General features: G+C 40.8%; 1 protein-coding gene across 4 annotated transcripts in view; it reads right to left on the reverse strand.

Annotated features, from left to right (window-relative positions):
• Positions 1-1559: 1559 nt before the first annotated feature.
• The window catches only part of ggps1 (geranylgeranyl diphosphate synthase 1), a 66006-nt gene continuing 49339 nt past the window's right edge, over positions 1560-18226 (reverse strand). For all 4 annotated transcript variants that reach the window (XM_052024071.1, XM_052024070.1, XM_052024072.1 and 1 more), the window contains one exon: positions 1560-5862. In XM_052024071.1, coding sequence (XP_051880031.1) covers positions 5107-5862 — 756 coding nt within the window. In that variant the 3' untranslated portion in view covers positions 1560-5106. The remainder of the gene's footprint in view (positions 5863-18226) is intronic.

An 18226-nucleotide genomic window follows, 5' to 3' on the forward strand; every position in this document is an offset into this window, starting at 1 on the left:
TGCATTTGCCTGGTAATGGTAACTAACATCTGACTAAGTCTTTGCAGAGAATTGAGAGTACAGCTGGAAAGATCATTGGAGTACCTCTTCCCTCCATCCTGAATATCTACAACACACAATGCACATGCAAGGTCTGCAGAATCATAGATGACCCTTCTCATCCCTCCCATGACCTTTGTCCCACTGCCATCTGGCAAGCAGTACCAGAGCATCTGGGCCAGAACTACTAGACAGCACAACAGTTTTATTCCCCCCCAGGCTGTCAGGCTCCTGAATATTCTGGAGGCAGTTTCAGACAAATGCCATGTCAGAAGCCCTGGTTTGCACAACAGCGTACAAGAACATTGGCTGCTGCTGAACATGTTTATACAATTAGTGCAACACACTGAGTTCTGTGTTTTCTTCGTCCAACTGTTTTGCACTAACACTGCACTAATTTTGTATTCTGTATATACTTTTTTTTGCACTATTTGTACTTGCACAATTTTTTATCTGCATTTATTGTATGTCCTCTTCTTTAGGTATGTCCTCTGTTGAGAGAGTTTAGGGGAAAACGACATTTTGTTCCTGTGTTTTTATAGCATATGGGTGAATGACAATGAAGTAACTTGAACTATTGCTAAATACCAGTTAGCATTGCACAATGTCTTAAGGCAGCAGGCTGACAGTCAAATGATTTCAACTGAATCATCAATCTTAATAGCAAAACACTTGATGACGAACTTTTCACAAACATTAAAAAATGCTGTGGCAAGATAATGGGTGGAATGAAAAACCAAGCTCAAGTGGATAATATTGAAATTGTGCAGGAATACTTTACAAAAGTGGTTCAGCAATTTTACTCAAATGCAAAATTTGAGTTTGTAACCTCAGGATGTTATAAAGCACTCAGCAAGTGAAGGACCATTCTTGAAATGTATTCAGTATTGTACTCCAAAAGGAAACATTGTCACTAACCTGGATGCAGCACGATCCTACAAGTAGCAATGTGACATTGACCAACATCACAAAGTAGATAATCTGGTCAAAGGATAAATATTGACTAAGACATAGGAAAAATGCCATCTTTGGGAACAATACCACAAGATCTTGTGCCCAGAGAAGTCCTGACAAATCTCATTCAGAAAGTGGCACCTTGGACCATGGAACACCTGCATGGTAAATCAAGTAGAGCACAATCGCAATGGTACTTTGAATGCCTTAATTCCTCCAGAGGAAAGCACGACTGTAGGTTCATCCACCCCATGAAGCCCCATTAGCTTATATCCTGTTTCAAGTGTGTGGAAGTCAGGTGGAAGAGGATCTCTCCATTAGTTTAAAGAAGTCACAGACATTCAAGTATCTGTGGCCCATTTCAAGTAGAACCACCAAAGTGAGGCTAGTGGCAGTCACAAGCAATCCAATGCAAATTAAAACCTAATATCTTGTTCAAGACCCAAACATGTTACACATTCAATCATATGGAATTACTTCAGATAACTCAAAGAGAATTGACCTTATTAGTACAACTACGAATAATGTGATGCTACAATACCATTAGCATTCAGGTTCACACTCATTTTGTTGGATATTGTAGTTGATTTTATTGTTTTATTACAATTGTACAAAATCCAATTGTTATGCAAATCCATCACTTCCAAGGAGTGTAAAGTCCATTCAATATTGGTACATTATTGATAGAACACTCATTAGCTTGCTGACCTCTGACTATTAGTCACTTTAGAAAGAGCCAAGGAAGTATTTTATTAAAAATGTTGAATAGTGTAAATTCTTGATCATGATCAAGATTTGGAGGTATTAGCTGAATTCCATACAATGCCAATGAGCAGTCTACCGTACCATTTCATGCAGAGAAATGTAATAGGATTCAGTCTCAGAGAAGGTAATGATCAGTATTGATCTACAAATTCTGACCAAAAGGGAAATCTTATCAAACATGTGGAGATTGGCAGGATGGTATGGATGGGACAGTGGATGGTAGAGAAACAGACTGGGGTTTTCAATGAGGCCAATAGCTCAAGATACTGCAAAACAAGCAGAACACAGTCACCATTTTTGGTAACATAATGAATCAGGCCTCAAGTCCTGAAGCCTAATGCCATTCAGTTGGGCCTTGGTAGAGTTGTACCCAAATGATATTTGCCATAATATTCTTATCTGAAAACTAATCATGTCTCAGTCTGAACAGCATACCAGATCTTTGCAAGACTTTAGATTTGAACAGCTCTTGAACTACTTACTGATTTCATTCCTGAACAGCCTGCCTCTAATTTAATGAGGCCAACTACCTGTTCATCACTTCCTGATTAATTGGCTGTGTAATTTCCTGGCTGTATCATTCTTCATAGGTCTGATCTGCTTTAAGTGCAATTTAGGCTGAAGTGAACAGAAGCCTCCTTTGTCTAGGGAAGAGGGAACCAACTTTAATTACAACTTATCAAAACTCTCAAGGGAACAAAATGAGTAGGAAGAGCAGGGCAGAAGTGTTAAGGCACACAGCACTGGGACATTTAACCTGCAAATGACTTAACAAACCTTAATTGTGTTACAGATGTTTCATTATGTACCCTGGAGAGGGATGGGAGTGGCTTTTACCTTAATGACTTTAATGTGTCCAGAGTGGCTCTTGCTGCAACAATGCTGCAGTCATTGGTAATTCTTAAGGGCATGAACCGCAACCTAAAATTTGACTGATTTTGTTTAAAAGATTTGCTTACAAACTAACAAGACCACTGCTGGTTTTTAAATATGCCTTCAAAGTAGAACATTTATAACAAGGCTGCCAGGTGATAGAGTAACAATATCAACCTGGATTTTATTGAGCCAGGTTCACTCAAAATATTTAGGTACTAGGATAGTCCAGGGGTTTTAGTAAAGACCCCATAAATAAATTAACCAGGTGGTCAACTAGTGCAGAAAAGGCCAGCCTCAAATCTACATAAAAGCTTGAGTTAAAGTTTTTAGTGGTATCCTGTTTTTATTATACTTGATTTTAAATGAGGCATTGTTAAACACATTAATGACTATGGATAAGATTATCAGGAAGGTTTACATTGCAAAAAACATTTCCTTTGCCTATCAGCATTAACAATGGCCTGTTATAGGCAGGGCAAGCAATGGGGATATGGGAGTTGGTCACCCATTGCAATTATTAGAAAGCTGGAGTGTTTTAGTAGGGCTAGGGATACTATTGTTCCTATGTCCTTTATATGCTGGAATAAATCTCAAATTTAGATCCCTAAATTTCCTAATCTTTAGTGGAATAATGGTAATAGAAGTGGTAATTTTTGTAGGCAAAAGTAAGTGAGAATACTAACTGAGGGCTAGCCTGCTTACACAGGGGATAGGAGTAGCCTGCTTTAAGAATGACTGCAGCTCAAATGAGAGGGTAAGAACTAAAACCTTTATCCAGAGGCCAATTTTATCAACTCTTTAGTGTTAAGAACACTTGCCCTGTTAAATGTAATGTAGCAGTTGCAAGAATGTCTATGGATTGAACATGCAGGTGGTACAGCTTGGCAAGTGGAATATTGGGGCATTGTCTGTTCACTGTCCTGCTGTTAAAGTGCCTCAAAAAGACAATAGAATCAGTGAGCTTTTGTGTAATAAGGTTTTACATTTCAGTTGGTCCATGTTCAAGGAACTGTGATTTATAGATGACAACAAATTTTGGATTCTTAATACAAGTTTCAAAAGGGGTTTGGTTGCCAATGTTACAGTAAGATTCAAGGACGAGGATCTCTGCACAAGGTTCATGCCGAGAAAACTCAAAAACATGGCATTTAAAACAGGTTGTGGAATACTGTCAAGTGAATAAGGTCATGTTCAGTGTTGTCAGAGCTAGGGGGAAATTGTCCCCAGAAAATGACTGATGAGCTCTCAGGAGTCAAAGATTTAAATCTTTCTCTGCCCTCACTGTGTGGTTTGCCTTATCTGGCACTTGAAATCACGATTTCTCTTATTCAAAAATGGATTAAAAAGATTCAACCACCCCACTGTAAAATGGTTTTGTTCAAAAGCCTGATTTAAAAGATATCCTAGTCGTGTTCAATAGCAAAAAACCCAAATCCTCTGCATTTTAGAGGGGAAAAAAGTCCATGTCCAGTTCTGAAAGCAAGCAGCCAGGTCTCATTCTCTGCACAAAGTTCACAAACAAGGGACCAGGAGAGGAGAGTTACAAACCACTGAAAAGGCCCATCTGTTGGAGACTGATTTGCACCAATTTAATTTTTTTTTAAAATGCTGCATATACATGGGTCGATGCCTGGCAACATTGGCAGCTTTATGTATTGTATGTTGTCCCTGGGAGGACATTTGCATGTTTGTGGTGAACTGCAATGAATACCATTCATTCCCACATAGTACAAGGGCAAGCAAAGTTACAGCAACACCAGTTAGGAAACAAGACATTAAGTTTCACCTGCAGTCTGAGTGCACCAAGAAGCTGACCTGCAAGCTCGCGATTGTCTAAAAAAAAATATCAGCGATTGCCATCTCAGCATCTTTCCTTCACAAAAATCTCGTGAGATCCCAGTCTCTTGTTCATCTGTCTTGCAACTTTTTCCCAATGGCACTTGGATGGCAAGCAAGAACAAATGCTTCCATGTAAACTTGGGATCACTGGCAAAATAAGTGCCTCTTCCAGTTGCTGCTACAGGTTGGAGAACAGGTGAACGGGAAGGGCAGAACAGGCAAGAGTCAGGCACATACATCAAGCAAGAATTTAACTAGTATTATGGTAGCTAGTAGTCTTACATCTGCAAAATATAGTTATTAAATGGATGGACCATATTTCAGTTCCTCCTGTCAGTGCAGTGGAACCCAATTACCACCATACTAAAACATCAATTGTTCCATCTCAGCCAATGCTCTTAAGGGAAAGGATGTTACAGACTTAATATCTTATCACTCTCATCACCCAAGCTCAACTTCATGGTTAAATCCTTTGTGGAGGAAAGATTGAGAAGCACAAGAGCATTCACTCGAGCATGAGACTGAGCAAGAGGGTGCTCATGAGTAAAAGGACTGCATCAGTGTGCATACATGCACAGAGGGAAGGTGCTAAAGAAATTAAGAGTGAGAAGTGGAAAAAAAGGGAAAGTTCTTTTAATTCTCTTTATACAGTCGGCCAAGTTGTTCTATTAGTGCTGTTAGTTGTGGGTTACCTCCAAGCTCGCTAATAATTTTGTGAGCTTCTGCTTCCAACTCTTTGAGAGTCTGCTTGGTGTAATCAAAAGAACCCACCTTTTCAAGATAGTTTACACAGTATTTCTTTACATCTATATTTTCAGTTCTTTGGCGCAAAATATTCTGCACCTGAGTACTTTCTGGATGTGACCAGATAGCATGAATAAGAGGGAAGGAAAACTTGCCCTCTGTTAAATCTTCACAAAAGCCCTTGTTGTCAGTGTATTCCCCACTACATAGGTTTGCATAGTCATCACGTATTTGGAATAAGAGTCCTAATTTGTCAAGGAGAGGCTTTAAGTCCAATCTCTTTTCAGAGAACAACTGCATGAGCCCTACAGCCAAGCCAAAGAGCCCTCCAGTCTTCTGCAGTACCATAGCCTTGTAATCTTCTATTGTGGGGCAGGTGTATGTATCCCTCCAATGGATGTCCAGGCCCTGCCCACGATGCAGCTCCAGTAGCTGTTGAGTGAAGACTTTAATAGCATCTGCATGGCCAAGGGTCAGCACCTTCTCCAGACTCAAAAAGTAGACGTAGTTGGCCGAGTTTATGACAGATGGAACACCATAGATGCTGTGTGCCACAGGAAAGCCACGGCGCAACTTGGAATTATCCTCAATGTCATCGATCAGCAAGCTAGCACTGTGCAACATTTCTGTAACTTCTATGATGACCTGGAGCAAAAAACAGTGGAAAGTGTAAAAATCTCACATTTTGGTTCTGTAGAAAGAACAAAAATCACATGAATATTACCAACCATCCCAGATCTGACTGGACTACAAATACACCATTTCTCAGATCACCTTGGAGGCAAAAGATTAACCTGTTACCACCTGCCTCCTGAAACCAATCTCCACCTCATCTAACCAGTGGAAGGAGCCAAGATGAAGCCCATTGGTTGAGCTGCCTGTTACTTCTAACCCCTGCCGCCAAATCAACCTGTAATTCCCATATCCTTTCTCAATCCCTTCTTCCCCAACTCTCTTCAGTTTTTCCTCCCAGCCCACCCCACATTTCCTCCAATTCAGTCTATTTTGCAAATATCCTATAATCAAACTTCCCCTTCCTTTTGTTCTTAAACCCTACTGACTTTACAGTTCACTCACTTATCTGACCAGTTGGTGCCAACTGGTTGTGCGCACTGATGGCACCCAACTCCAATTACTTCCACTGACTTCAATACAAGACATTTTATCAGTCACATGTACATCAAAACACAGTGAAATGCATCTTTTGTGTAGTGTTCTGGGGGCAGCCCACAAGTGTTGCCATGCTTGTGGCACAAACATAGCATGCCCACAACTTCCCAACCTGTATGTCTTTGGAATGTGGGAGGAAACCCGCACAGACACGGAGAACGTACAAACTCCTTACAGACAGCGGCCAGAATTGAACCCGGATTGCTGGTGCTGTCATAGCATTATGCTAACTGCTATGCTACTATGCTTTCTACTGTTGTTAGACTGCTTGGATGGGCTGGAATTTCTTCCAGTTAAATAATGGGGAGAACAAAACAGTCATCTTCATAGTTGCTAAGCCACCCAAATCCATTGTCAGAAGTTGTTCAGTGTCTTGGTATCCTACACATCTCAGAGCTCCCAACCACATAACATCGACATCAGAGTCAGCCACTTTCATCCTTAAAACTGATGAAATGCTTTACCCACATTTTCAGAATACTATTCTTATACGGAATCTGTCAGCCTGACATCCATCTTAAACTTGGACTCATCCAATATTTTGCTTCCTGTATTCTATTTCACAGCAGCCCCACCTCATTCAACCTCACTGACATTTACTTCCAATACCTGCAGTTTAAGATTCTTATCTACACGACAACTCTGGCAATCCACTATTGAATTGTTCTGAAATCCTTAGGGTTCAGCATCTGGCTCACCTTGTTCAGTTTTCCATGCTCCCTTAAACTTGCGAGCTTCACTGGAAAATTATATTACTTTGTTAAAGTGTTAGGGTGTCAATACAAATAAAATCCAATAATCTGGAAAATCTGCTAGTCTGGCACAAAGTCCCAAAGGTGCTGGATTAGAGCTTTAGTTCCTCTACCACATACTTCAAATCTCAAAACTACCTTTTAGTCCCCACTTCACCCCTCCAGTAAAAGCTATGCCTTCAGCAGTTTAGGCTACAAGGGATTCCATCCCGCCTAAGTATTGTGTAAACCAGGATCTTGCCAAGTTACTAAAGACCAAAATTACATTACTTCCCAAAGGTCTGGAGTTTCTGGTGGAATGAACTTCAGATCTGAAACCTTCCAATGTTGTACACAGCCTTGGAGATCTTAAGGGGATCAGGAAAGGGGGAAAAACAGTGAAGACTTCTGTTTCTCCAGTCACAAATAGTAAGCTCATCCTCACCCACTTAAAAGATCAGAGGGGCTATCAAAGTCTGTGATCCAAGAAGTTGTTCTAAATGCTGCTGTATCAGTGCCGTGTCAGAGCATTACCTCTAAATCAACAAATTCAGATTTGTATCACTAATTTTCCATTAGTTCCAGCATAGAATTACAATGTTTCTCAGCAAGTATTTAAATAGAAAATAAAGGGTGACATAGCACAAAGTATCTGCTGAAAATAATGTTAAACATCTTAGTTGAACTTCCCAAATGATCTAGAAATTATGTACAATCCCCAAATTACAGTGGTGTATGGAAGCCTGATATAGATATTGGTCCCAGTGAGCAATGAGTCATTTTAATAATATAAACTGCAAAAAAATATTCTTTTGCATCAAGTCTACATTCCCAACAATCAAATAATTGGCAGGAAAACTCAAATTCAATATTTTTCACAGCCCAAAACAAGCACTTATGACTTTCCTACTTAAACATCAAATGACAGCTCTGCACAAGAAAACAGCTATTATTACCATATTACTTCATGCACTGGTATCCCTCATTAAAATAATCTAGTGCTCCAAAACAAATGCTGATCTGATTATGTTGAAACAGCAGCCATGACCTAATAAGCTTGAAGTAATACAGCATTCAGTAAAGACGTATAACCCTTGGGACAAGAATTTTTTGTGGATATGATTTTACCATAATTCTTAGCAAATGCTTTATTGCAACATTTTACCAATAACCAAGTGGCAAAATTGTTAAATACACTTGCAATAGGCTCATTCCACTGGACTTCAAAAGAAAGCAACCAAAAGAGATATCTATGCATTCGATGCTTATTCTCTGGGAAGGTGCATATGCTTGTATGCAACACCTCTTTCTCACCACCTTCCCCCCACACTGCTCACAGCACTGGGAATGGCACTTATTCCCCTATACTGGCAGTAGATCCTTAAGCTGCCAATATCATTTGTTGTAATGGAGCAGGGCACAACAAAATCTTGCTTTGCGTCAACATTGAGGCACATCACTAGGCCTGTGACTAGTGCTGTGCCTCAGGGATCTGTGCTGGGGCGATTGTTGTTTGTCATCTATATCAATGATCTAGATGATAATGTGGTAAATTGGATCAGCAAGATTGCTGATGACACTAAGATTGGAGGCACAGTGGACAGCGAGGAAGGCTTTCAAAGCTTGCAAAGGGATCTGGACGAACTGGAAAAATGGGCCAGAAAAATGGCAGATGGAATTTAATGCAGATAAGTGTGAGATGTTGCATTTTGGAAGGACAAATCAAGGTAGGACATACACAGTAAATGGTAGGGCACTGAGGAGTGCAGAGGAACAAAGGGATCTGGGAGTTCAGATACACAATTCCCTTAAAGTGGCATCACAGGTAGACAGGGTTGTAAAGAAGGCTTTTGGCATCCTGGCATTCATAAGTCAAAGTATTGAGTACAGGAGTTGGGATGTTATGGTGAGGTTGTATGAGACATTGGTGAGGCCAAATTTGGAGCACTGTGTGCAGTTCTGGTCACCAGCTATAGGAAGGATATCAGTAAGATTGAAAGAGTGCAGAGAAGATTCACTAGAATGTTGCTGGGTCTTCAGTTGAGTTACAGGGAAAGATTGAACAGGTTTATTCCATGGAGCACAGAAGAATGAGGGGAGATTTGATAGAGGTTTACAAAATTATGAGTATAGACAGTAAATGCAAGTAGGCTCTTTCCACCTAGATTAGGAGAGATACGTACAAGAGGACATGGCTGTAGGGTGAAAGGGGAAGGTTTAGGTGGAAACTTCTTCAGAAAGTGGTGGGAGTGTGGAACAGGTTGCCATCTGATGTGGTAAATGCAGGCTCACTCTTAAAGTTTTAAGAATAAATTGGATAGATACATGGACAGGAAAGGTCTGGAGGGTTATGGACTGGGTGCAGGTAAATGGGACTAGTGAAATACCATTTCGGCACAGACTAGAAGGGCCGAATGGCCTGTTTTCTGTGCTGTGTTCTATGGTTCTATTGTTCTAAGATGTCATGCTATTCAGTCAATCCTGTGCTTGTTACACCAATACAGAACACCCAAAAGGTGCTGCAGAAATGCAGTGCTTTCCTTCATGGAATGCCTTAACAGAAGTTTGTTGTGTAGTCAATGATAAATCACAGAATATGAAAGGTTGCAGGATTGAAGATTGAATGAGCCATTCAGCTCAATGCCAGCTCTTTGCAACTGTAGTGCAGTTAATCCAAGATTTCTTTATTAGTCACATGTATGTCGAAACAGTGAACGCCATCTTTGCGTAGAATGTTCTGGGGCAGCCCATAAGTGTCATCACACTTCCAGCACCAACATAGCATGCCCACAACTTCCTAACCCACATCTTTGTAATGTGGGAGGAAACTGGAGCACCAGGAGGAAACCCATGCAGACATGGGGAGAACATACAAACTCCTTACAGATAATAGCCAGAACTGAACCCAGGTCACTGGCGCGGTATTTGCATTATGCTAACTGCTACATTACCATGCCTGCCATGGTACACTACCCCACTCACTCCCTCACCCCATCATTTCCAATTTCATTTCAATACATGTGCAATGCAAAATTTCATTGATTTGTTTCCTTTTGAGGTCCACAACTGCATCAACTTCTGCTTCCCATTCTAGCAGTGTATTCCAGGATTCTGACAATGAGGTGCATAGAAAAGATTCCCCCTTGGGTCATTGTTTTATGACAATGTTCTAGATTTTTGTGCAGCCACCTTGTTACATTCTAGATGCTGTATTTACCTCATTAACACAAACCCTGAAGACCATAGAAGGCAAATTTCCTGATTTTGGAAGTACTCTGAACTAGTTTCAAACAGGTTTACCTTAAAAATCTTACCATTTTCTGCATGCTTTTGAAGCTGGTTTAAAGAATAAAAATAGTCATAGCTATCCATACTTAATACAGTATTACTCTGTCAGTGGGTAACAAAATTTACATTTGCATTATTGGACAGCTCAATGGCAGCAAGTAGCATTCACTAACAGCATGACTGGGCAATTTTGGAACTAAGGCCAGCCCAGATATTATTCCTTCTACTTGAGTAAACCAATTCCTTCAAGTTGCTGTGTTCAGCAATATCTTCCCATTGCTCTCTGGTGCATTACTTTCAAATGAAGACAGTATATGCACATTTTGATTTCCAATTCCTTGCTTTTGAAATAACTGTTTCAGGAGCAGTTTTTGTTTGAATATTTTGCGTACATAGCCTCATTTGAAGTTGAAGCAACTAAAGTGGAGATTGTTGAAACATGCTGTACTCTTCACACTGTTTTGAGGCAATTATACATTACAATTTTAAAAGTAATAAATCTGTCAAGTTGTTTTGTGATGGGTTCCCTAACCATGAACAAATTTGAAATGAAGTAAGAAAGTTCACTCATGCTGAAAATATTAAAATAGATCTGTAGAAAAGCAAAGTGATCTTTTTAATAAGCTGCACAACAGAAACAATTAACTCCTGTACTCTTGGGATGAGGGAAAAATGAAAGCAGACATTCCCTGGGTCATGAGCCAGGGAAATTACTACTTAATAATACACTCAATATCTATAATATGTTTAACAGTCACCCAACACAATGGTGATCAGGTGCATGGGTTTGTACAAAGCTTTTACTACTAAAATGTTCAATCATTTACTTCAAATATATTTAGCCTTTCAAAATCTAGGGAACAAGCTTAGTTTGTATCATCTATTCTTAATCTAATACTGGGAGCCCCAGTGTGCATGCTCCCGACAATACCTACAAATCATTCAAAAGATGTGATCACAACTGTTGTTAATACTCCAGGGCATTGTAGAGCTACAGCACAATTTAACCCCCACTCAGTCCAACATTCCATGTGCCTTTATGACTTTTAGTACTCAACCATTCCATGTTAACATCTAATAACAGACAACCCACTCCAGGTTTCTGACCATCAGTTAGAACTTATCCAGCTCCATTCTTTTACATTTACCTACCTAAAAACCCAATTGCCCCAGTATTCCCCATTCAGTAATCACAAAGGCTACTGATTTTTGCCACCTTTCCAAGTTTATGTCATCTTACCCCTTGATTTGCTCATTAGTGGATGGCACACAACCTACTACAGTTGGTTTGCAATCCTGACTGGCTGCAGCTGGACTTGGTCAAAATGAAAACATTCACTACAAATTAGATAGGTGCCTGCAATTTAGTCAGTAGACCCACTAGCAGAGTACCATAGACCAATACCAATTTGTGCAAGGGTATTAACATCCATGCCAAATCACATTGAGGAAACACTTTCCTTAGCATTAAAACACATTTTTGAAGAGCTTCCCAATAATCTGCACCATCACACAGTCTAGGATACCGAGTGGGGAAAGAACTCGATTGTTTTATATACTGCCTCGCCACACCATTCTTTCCACTCAAGTGGGTCTGCCAATTTTTTTCATGAGTTCAGTGGATGTACTTGTGCATCTATTGACCAACAATGAACAAGAATAAACAATGGAGCAGGTGTAATCAGATTCACCTGGAGGATACAGTAAAGCTCTTATCTGGCATGTGTCAAAGTGCTGGTTAATCAAGAGCCAACTTGGGTGCTGCCCCTCTGTCAAGTCAGGCACTCCTGAAATGCCAGTTACTGGAGCATTCAGGATAACCAACCCACTCACTGAATGTGATTTTTTTGGACCAAGTATAATGTCAGTGATTCTCTAGAGAACCCGAAAATCCACAGAATTGCTCAAATAAATTAAGTTCCTTCCTAGTTACTTAAGACCCCCAAATGGCACACAGAATCAATAGAAGCACAAAATTTAATAAGGGTGTATTCTAACCACAGAGCTACTCAATTCTGCAAACTGAATTGTGGTTTTTAAGCTACCCTTCAAACAGGGGCCATGAGATTCAAATTCCTGGAAAGCAACTGCCAGATAAAGTGGTTTGCCTATGCATGTACCCTGGATTTGGAACCACTTTCTACCAAAAACTACCTTTGAAGGCAAGTAATAAACTGCAATGAGTGGTTAGTCAGTTGAGTGGCAAGTTCTGATCAATAACCATTACAACTGACTCACATCCACATTTCAAATAAACAAATCCTTTCTAGTGGTGCATAGTTCAAACCCACTTGTTTGCTAATTAAGCCATTTAAGAATACAGGGGGTCTTCAGCTTACAGATGATCTAAGCTTATGGAAATCCAACTATGCAAATTCTCCTACAGCTTTTTTTTTGAAAAGCATTTTAAGCTTGCAATAATAAAATGTTCCACTGTATTCACTAATGACTTGATATAGCATCACTCCACCGGTTATAGATAGTGTTACTGTGATTATTTGATTGTGATGAAACAAATTATGGCAAGTGAATGTAGAGTGATATGATATGGGTAGCTATAAAAACAGACGTTTTTGACTTGGAGAAATCAGCTTGGAGTTATCAGGAACAGAATCCTAACATAACTCGGGGACTACCTGTTTAATACAAGGGAGCCTTCCTCCCACTTTAAGAAACAGAATCGAAGATTCAAGTTATCAACATTAAAAGGTTCAAGGACCAACCTTTCAATTTGCCCATGACAATACACGAAGTTTAGAGCTTAGTCCGAAGCAGCAAAGGTACATAATGGAAGTTGCTGCTGCTCAAACAATTTTCTCCCTTGTGATAAAAATGGCAAGACTTTCTTGAGCATCTTCAAGACAAGAAATTTCTTGAATTGTCTTGTGAACAGTCTATTAAATATTGGTAAGGAACTACCTTAATCATCAGATCTTCAGTCTGATTAAAATTCCAGTAAAATTCTAAAGGACAACCCATTACTTCAAGACCTACAAGGACCTTGTGTGCAGAAGCTTTCTATATCTTGCATTTATACAAGACCCTTCATCCACTTTAACCATAACTCAAGCTACTTTAAGGAAATTGAGGAACGCTCAAATGTCCAGGGCTATTGGATATGCAAGATAATCCAACCACCAGGCTTTCCACAGAAGACTACAGTATTGATTCATCAGCATTAATGTTCTCCATAATGTACATTGAAGAATGTACCACCCTACAAGTCAGAGTTAAATCAGCAAAATTTGATCAAGTGGTTGTGGAAAGCAATGATCTTCAATTGCAATACATTCCTGGCAAAGTTTTCTTGCCAAAATTTGTAGTCACTTATAAACAACTGTAATAATGTCCCAAGGTACTTTGCATGGGCATCAAACAATATTTGAACACTGTGCCAAAACACTGTCAAACAAAGGCTGTGAAGAATATCAAGGAAAAGGAGGATGAGCAAATAGTTTATGGAGCATTCCAGAAGTTGCCCAGCAAATAGAGTCTAGCTACACGCAAGAGATAAAGGCGGGTGGAGCAGAGGTTTACGCAAGTAGTAGGGGATTACATCTCAGGGTGGGGGTGTAGGAGAATATGGGAGGGTATGCTCTGTTTTCATTGGGCCTTGACATGCTCCAGAAGAAACTCTAGGTTCTCAGTGTCATCATGGATGCTCTGACTCCATTGTGACTGGAGACATCAAGCATTCCTATAAACACTCCATTTAGTTTTAAACCAGGAGGCACTGGAAACATTCAAGAAGCATTTCCTCTTAACTTGCTAATCTCAGTGCCCATTTCAAGGTCTGGTTTCTGTGCATAATTTGTATGCTGACACCCACTGGGGCCAATATTTAATTAGAAACTCAGTGCTGGGGATGTTGGCCTGGGAGAAAACACTGAACATTGGTTTGTTTACCTTGCCAGTAAATTGAGGATTTCAAGCATTAGTGGTACCCTTCAAGTGCTCCAAGTGGCCTACTGTTGGTACATTTACATAATGTGTCTGCAAAACACAAGATGATCACTGCTGCGCCAGTATGCCAGGGGCACTGTTGCACTTGATCTTTAAACACTTACCAAGACGGCCAAAGACCCTGCTTGTGCACTGGAGGAAGTGAATTTCATTAATGTCTGCTTTTGCCAAGAGGGGATCCTACAATATGGAAAGAGGTCTATGTTTTCCAGGGCCTCATCATGGACCTTTATTGTATGGGGTGAGGGGTTGTTGTGCGTGATAAGAGACTGATAAAGGACTTGTTTTGCTGGAGTACAAGGCCCATTCCCAAGCTATGACTTGAAGCTTGGCCTTTGAAGCTGCACACAAGTACTGCAGCTTATGACCTAGGTCAAAGCGACCTTGGTTCTGGACTAGAGGTGATGCTGCTTGAACACACCGTCATTCATCCTGCAGAGCAACTGTTCCAGCAAGCAGCCTGGAGGCCTTATGGGACTTTGCCCAAAGAAAGATGGTGATGGAGCAATGAAAACACCTTCAACCTCAGTGGGCAATGGGATCCAGCCCGTTGTGAACACATTTAGAATTATGACTCGTATGCCACATTTTAAATTTGAAGTCAAATTTGAAGACTCTTTAGCCTTTCTCAGGCTTCTTTAAAAAAGGTCAGAGGTTGATGCTGCTCCCTGCATTTTTCTTGAAGTTCACTGTGCAGCAGCTTCTTGTCCCTTCTGCCACTGGATGGCCAGAATCCACACTGCAATTCAGGGAGCAGCTCAGCAGTCACTGGGAGTCTGTTGAGGGCACCAGCTGTTTTCAAAAGACCTGGAGATTGATATACTTGACAAGAGAACGTACAGATAAAACAAAGTGATAAAGGTTGTATAGATTACAAGGTATTTACTTTTTGTTCAGAGCTAGACCCACCATCTTTCCTAAACAAGGAGAGGGTAGGAGCAAAGGCAAGTAACCAGGCAAGATGTAGTTTGTGGTACAATAAAGATATTGAGCCTGTTAACAGTTGCATAAACACATTAAAAATGCCCAAGTATTTGCCACACAGCCACTTGCAAGAGTGTCTTTAGCCGTCAGGAATTTATGAAACAACGACACTGCCTGGGACATACGGCCACTTCTGTGGACTACTCCTGGATACAGACAAGTCAACCAAATAAACTTGCTCATTTTCCATTTTTTTTGATTTGCCACTTTAATACACCAATGACTCTGATCATGACAGTGGAGGCTTTAATAGAAATTCAAACTGCAAACACAAGAAACCTAAAAAATGCTGAAAACAAAATCAGGTCAGGCAGTTTCTGCAGGAAGAGAGAATTAACATTTCCAGTCGAATACCCTTCATCAGAACTGCAGGAGAAGGAACAAGTTAGTTTGAAGTTGTAAAGGGGAGGAATGGGGTTGTACAAAGGGAACACCTCTAGAAAAAAAGAGGCCAGGTTGCTGTGGGGATGAGCTGCAAATGAGATCATCTGGTCAATGGGGGTAGCAAAGGGGGAAAACAAAGGAATGTAGAAGTTGCAAAATTCAGAGCCAAGGGACATGCCTGGCAAATTAGGCTGTGCTAATACAGAAAAAGACTTCTCATACAGGTACGTAAAGTTGTAGAGTTCAATACAGAGTCCAGAAGGATGTAGTGTACTCAGATAAAAGATGGGGTGCTGTTACTCTAGTTCATATTAAACTATTATAACCATTAAGACCAAAATCAGGGTGGGACTAGGATGGAGGTTTCAAGTGGCAAGCAACAAAGCCCAGAGTCACTTGAAATTTGCTTTTTGGCTTCTTCGATGCAGAGACCACAACACAATACCAAATGCAGTAGACTAGATGCAAGTGTAAGTGCATCACTGCCTCATCTGAAAAGTGTTTGGGTCACTGGATGGTGGAAAGGGAAGATGTGAAAGGATAAATGTCGCATCTCCTGCAATGATATGGGAAAGTGCCACAAGGGCAACAGCTGGGGAGACAGAAGATCAGAGGAGGGAGCTTTGACCGAAACAGGTCTCTTTGAAATGCTAAAAGGGGAAAAGAATGGTGGAATCTATTTGTAGGTGGCTGAAATTGTGAAGGATGATCTTGAACAAAGGCCAGTGAGGTGAAGATGTGGCAATCTTGGAGGAGAAAGGGTGAGAGCAAAGATGCAGGGAATACTTGAGATGCAGGCAAGGGCCCAGTCAACTATTGCTAAAGGGGAGGAAAGCATCTGAGGCACCCGTGTAGAGTCTAGTCAGAGCAAATACAGAGCAACTGGGACAATGGAGTCCTAAGCAGCAGGATGGGAAGCAGAGCTGAGACAGCTGCAAGAGTCCACAAGATTGTAATGGATGGTTTAATACCTGAATAGCTATGTGTAACTGTAAACTCTGGCCTGCAGGTGGCACCTGAAGGTCATCTTCACTCATGGTAATAACGAAATTAGTACAGCCAAGTCAGTCAAACAACTTATAATATACAGGATTTGCCATTTCTAACAGCCTAGAATTTGTGTTCTCCCTGATCCAAGTCCTTGCTGCAGTCCAGAGTCTCCCAACCCACTTTTGCATGGTCACCCAATTCTCCTCATCAGCTCATACTCTGGGTTCATGTCTGCCCAGCGGCTGATTGTTGATGTGAAATCTGCTTGCCTCATTCCCTGTCACTGATAACCTGTTGCCTGCAATCTTGCTCTCTGGTGTCAATCTTCCCAGTACGATACAAATTTCAGGTAGCCCACACCAATCGAAGGAGGGTTTCTATTGAGATGAGCTTCATATGAATCATGCTGGGACCAGTTCTGGCAAATCATACAACTGAAATTATAGACAGGGCTTGCGGAGGGTTCAAGTGATGGAGTTTAATGAGAGCAGTGGTTCAGGGTAGAAAGAGTGAATGTAAATCAAAGTGCAAAGGAAGGGGCAGAAAATAAAGTGCACAGCAGAAATTGGAACTGAAGTAAAAATAAAATTGCAGGCCATTGCTTAAAGCTCTATGCCTAAATGTTTGAACAAAGAACAGTACAGCACAATACAGGCCCTTCGGCCCTCAATGTTGTGCTGATCTTTAAACCTCACCCAAGACTAACCCCTCCCTCCCACATATCCTTCTGTATTAAATTCATCCATATGCCTATCTAGTAATCTCTTGAATTTGACCAACATACCTGCCTCCACCACTGCCCCAGGCAGTGCACTCCATACCCCAACTGATGGGTAAAAAAACCTTTCTCTGATATCTCCCTTGAACTTCCCACCCATTACTTTAAAGCCATGCCCTCTTGTATTGAGTACTGGTGCCCTGAGGGAGAGGTACTGGCTATCCACTATCTATTCCTCTTAATATTTTGTACACCTCTATCATGTCTCCTCTCATCCTCCTCCTCTCCAAAGAGTAAAGCCCTAGCTCCTTTAGTCTCTCCTCATAATGCATACTCTCTAAACCAGGCAGCATCCTGGTAAATCTCCTCTGCACCCTTTCAATACTTCCACATCCTTCCTATAACGAGACGATCAGAAATGGACACAATTCTAAGCGTGGTCCAACCTGAGTTTTATAGAGCTGCATCATTACCTCACGGCTCTTAAACTCGATCCCTCGACTTATGAAAGCTAACACCCCATAAGCTTTAACTACCCTATCCATCTGTGAGGCAACTTTCAGGGATCTGTGGATATGGACCCCCAGATCCCTCTGCTCCTCCACACTACCCAGAATCCTGCCATTAACTTTGTACTGTCTTGTTTGCACCCTGTTCACTCATCAACCATTCAATAGTTGACTGCTTGCTCCTGGTGCACCAGGGAATTTTAAATTTTCTCCTTGAACTCCATTCCTCATCTTGATTTCAACTCACCCATGTACAAAAACTTCTCTAGCCA

The sequence above is a fragment of the Pristis pectinata genome, chromosome 10 (assembly GCF_009764475.1).
Source record: "Pristis pectinata isolate sPriPec2 chromosome 10, sPriPec2.1.pri, whole genome shotgun sequence".
Taxonomy (NCBI): domain Eukaryota; kingdom Metazoa; phylum Chordata; class Chondrichthyes; order Rhinopristiformes; family Pristidae; genus Pristis; species Pristis pectinata.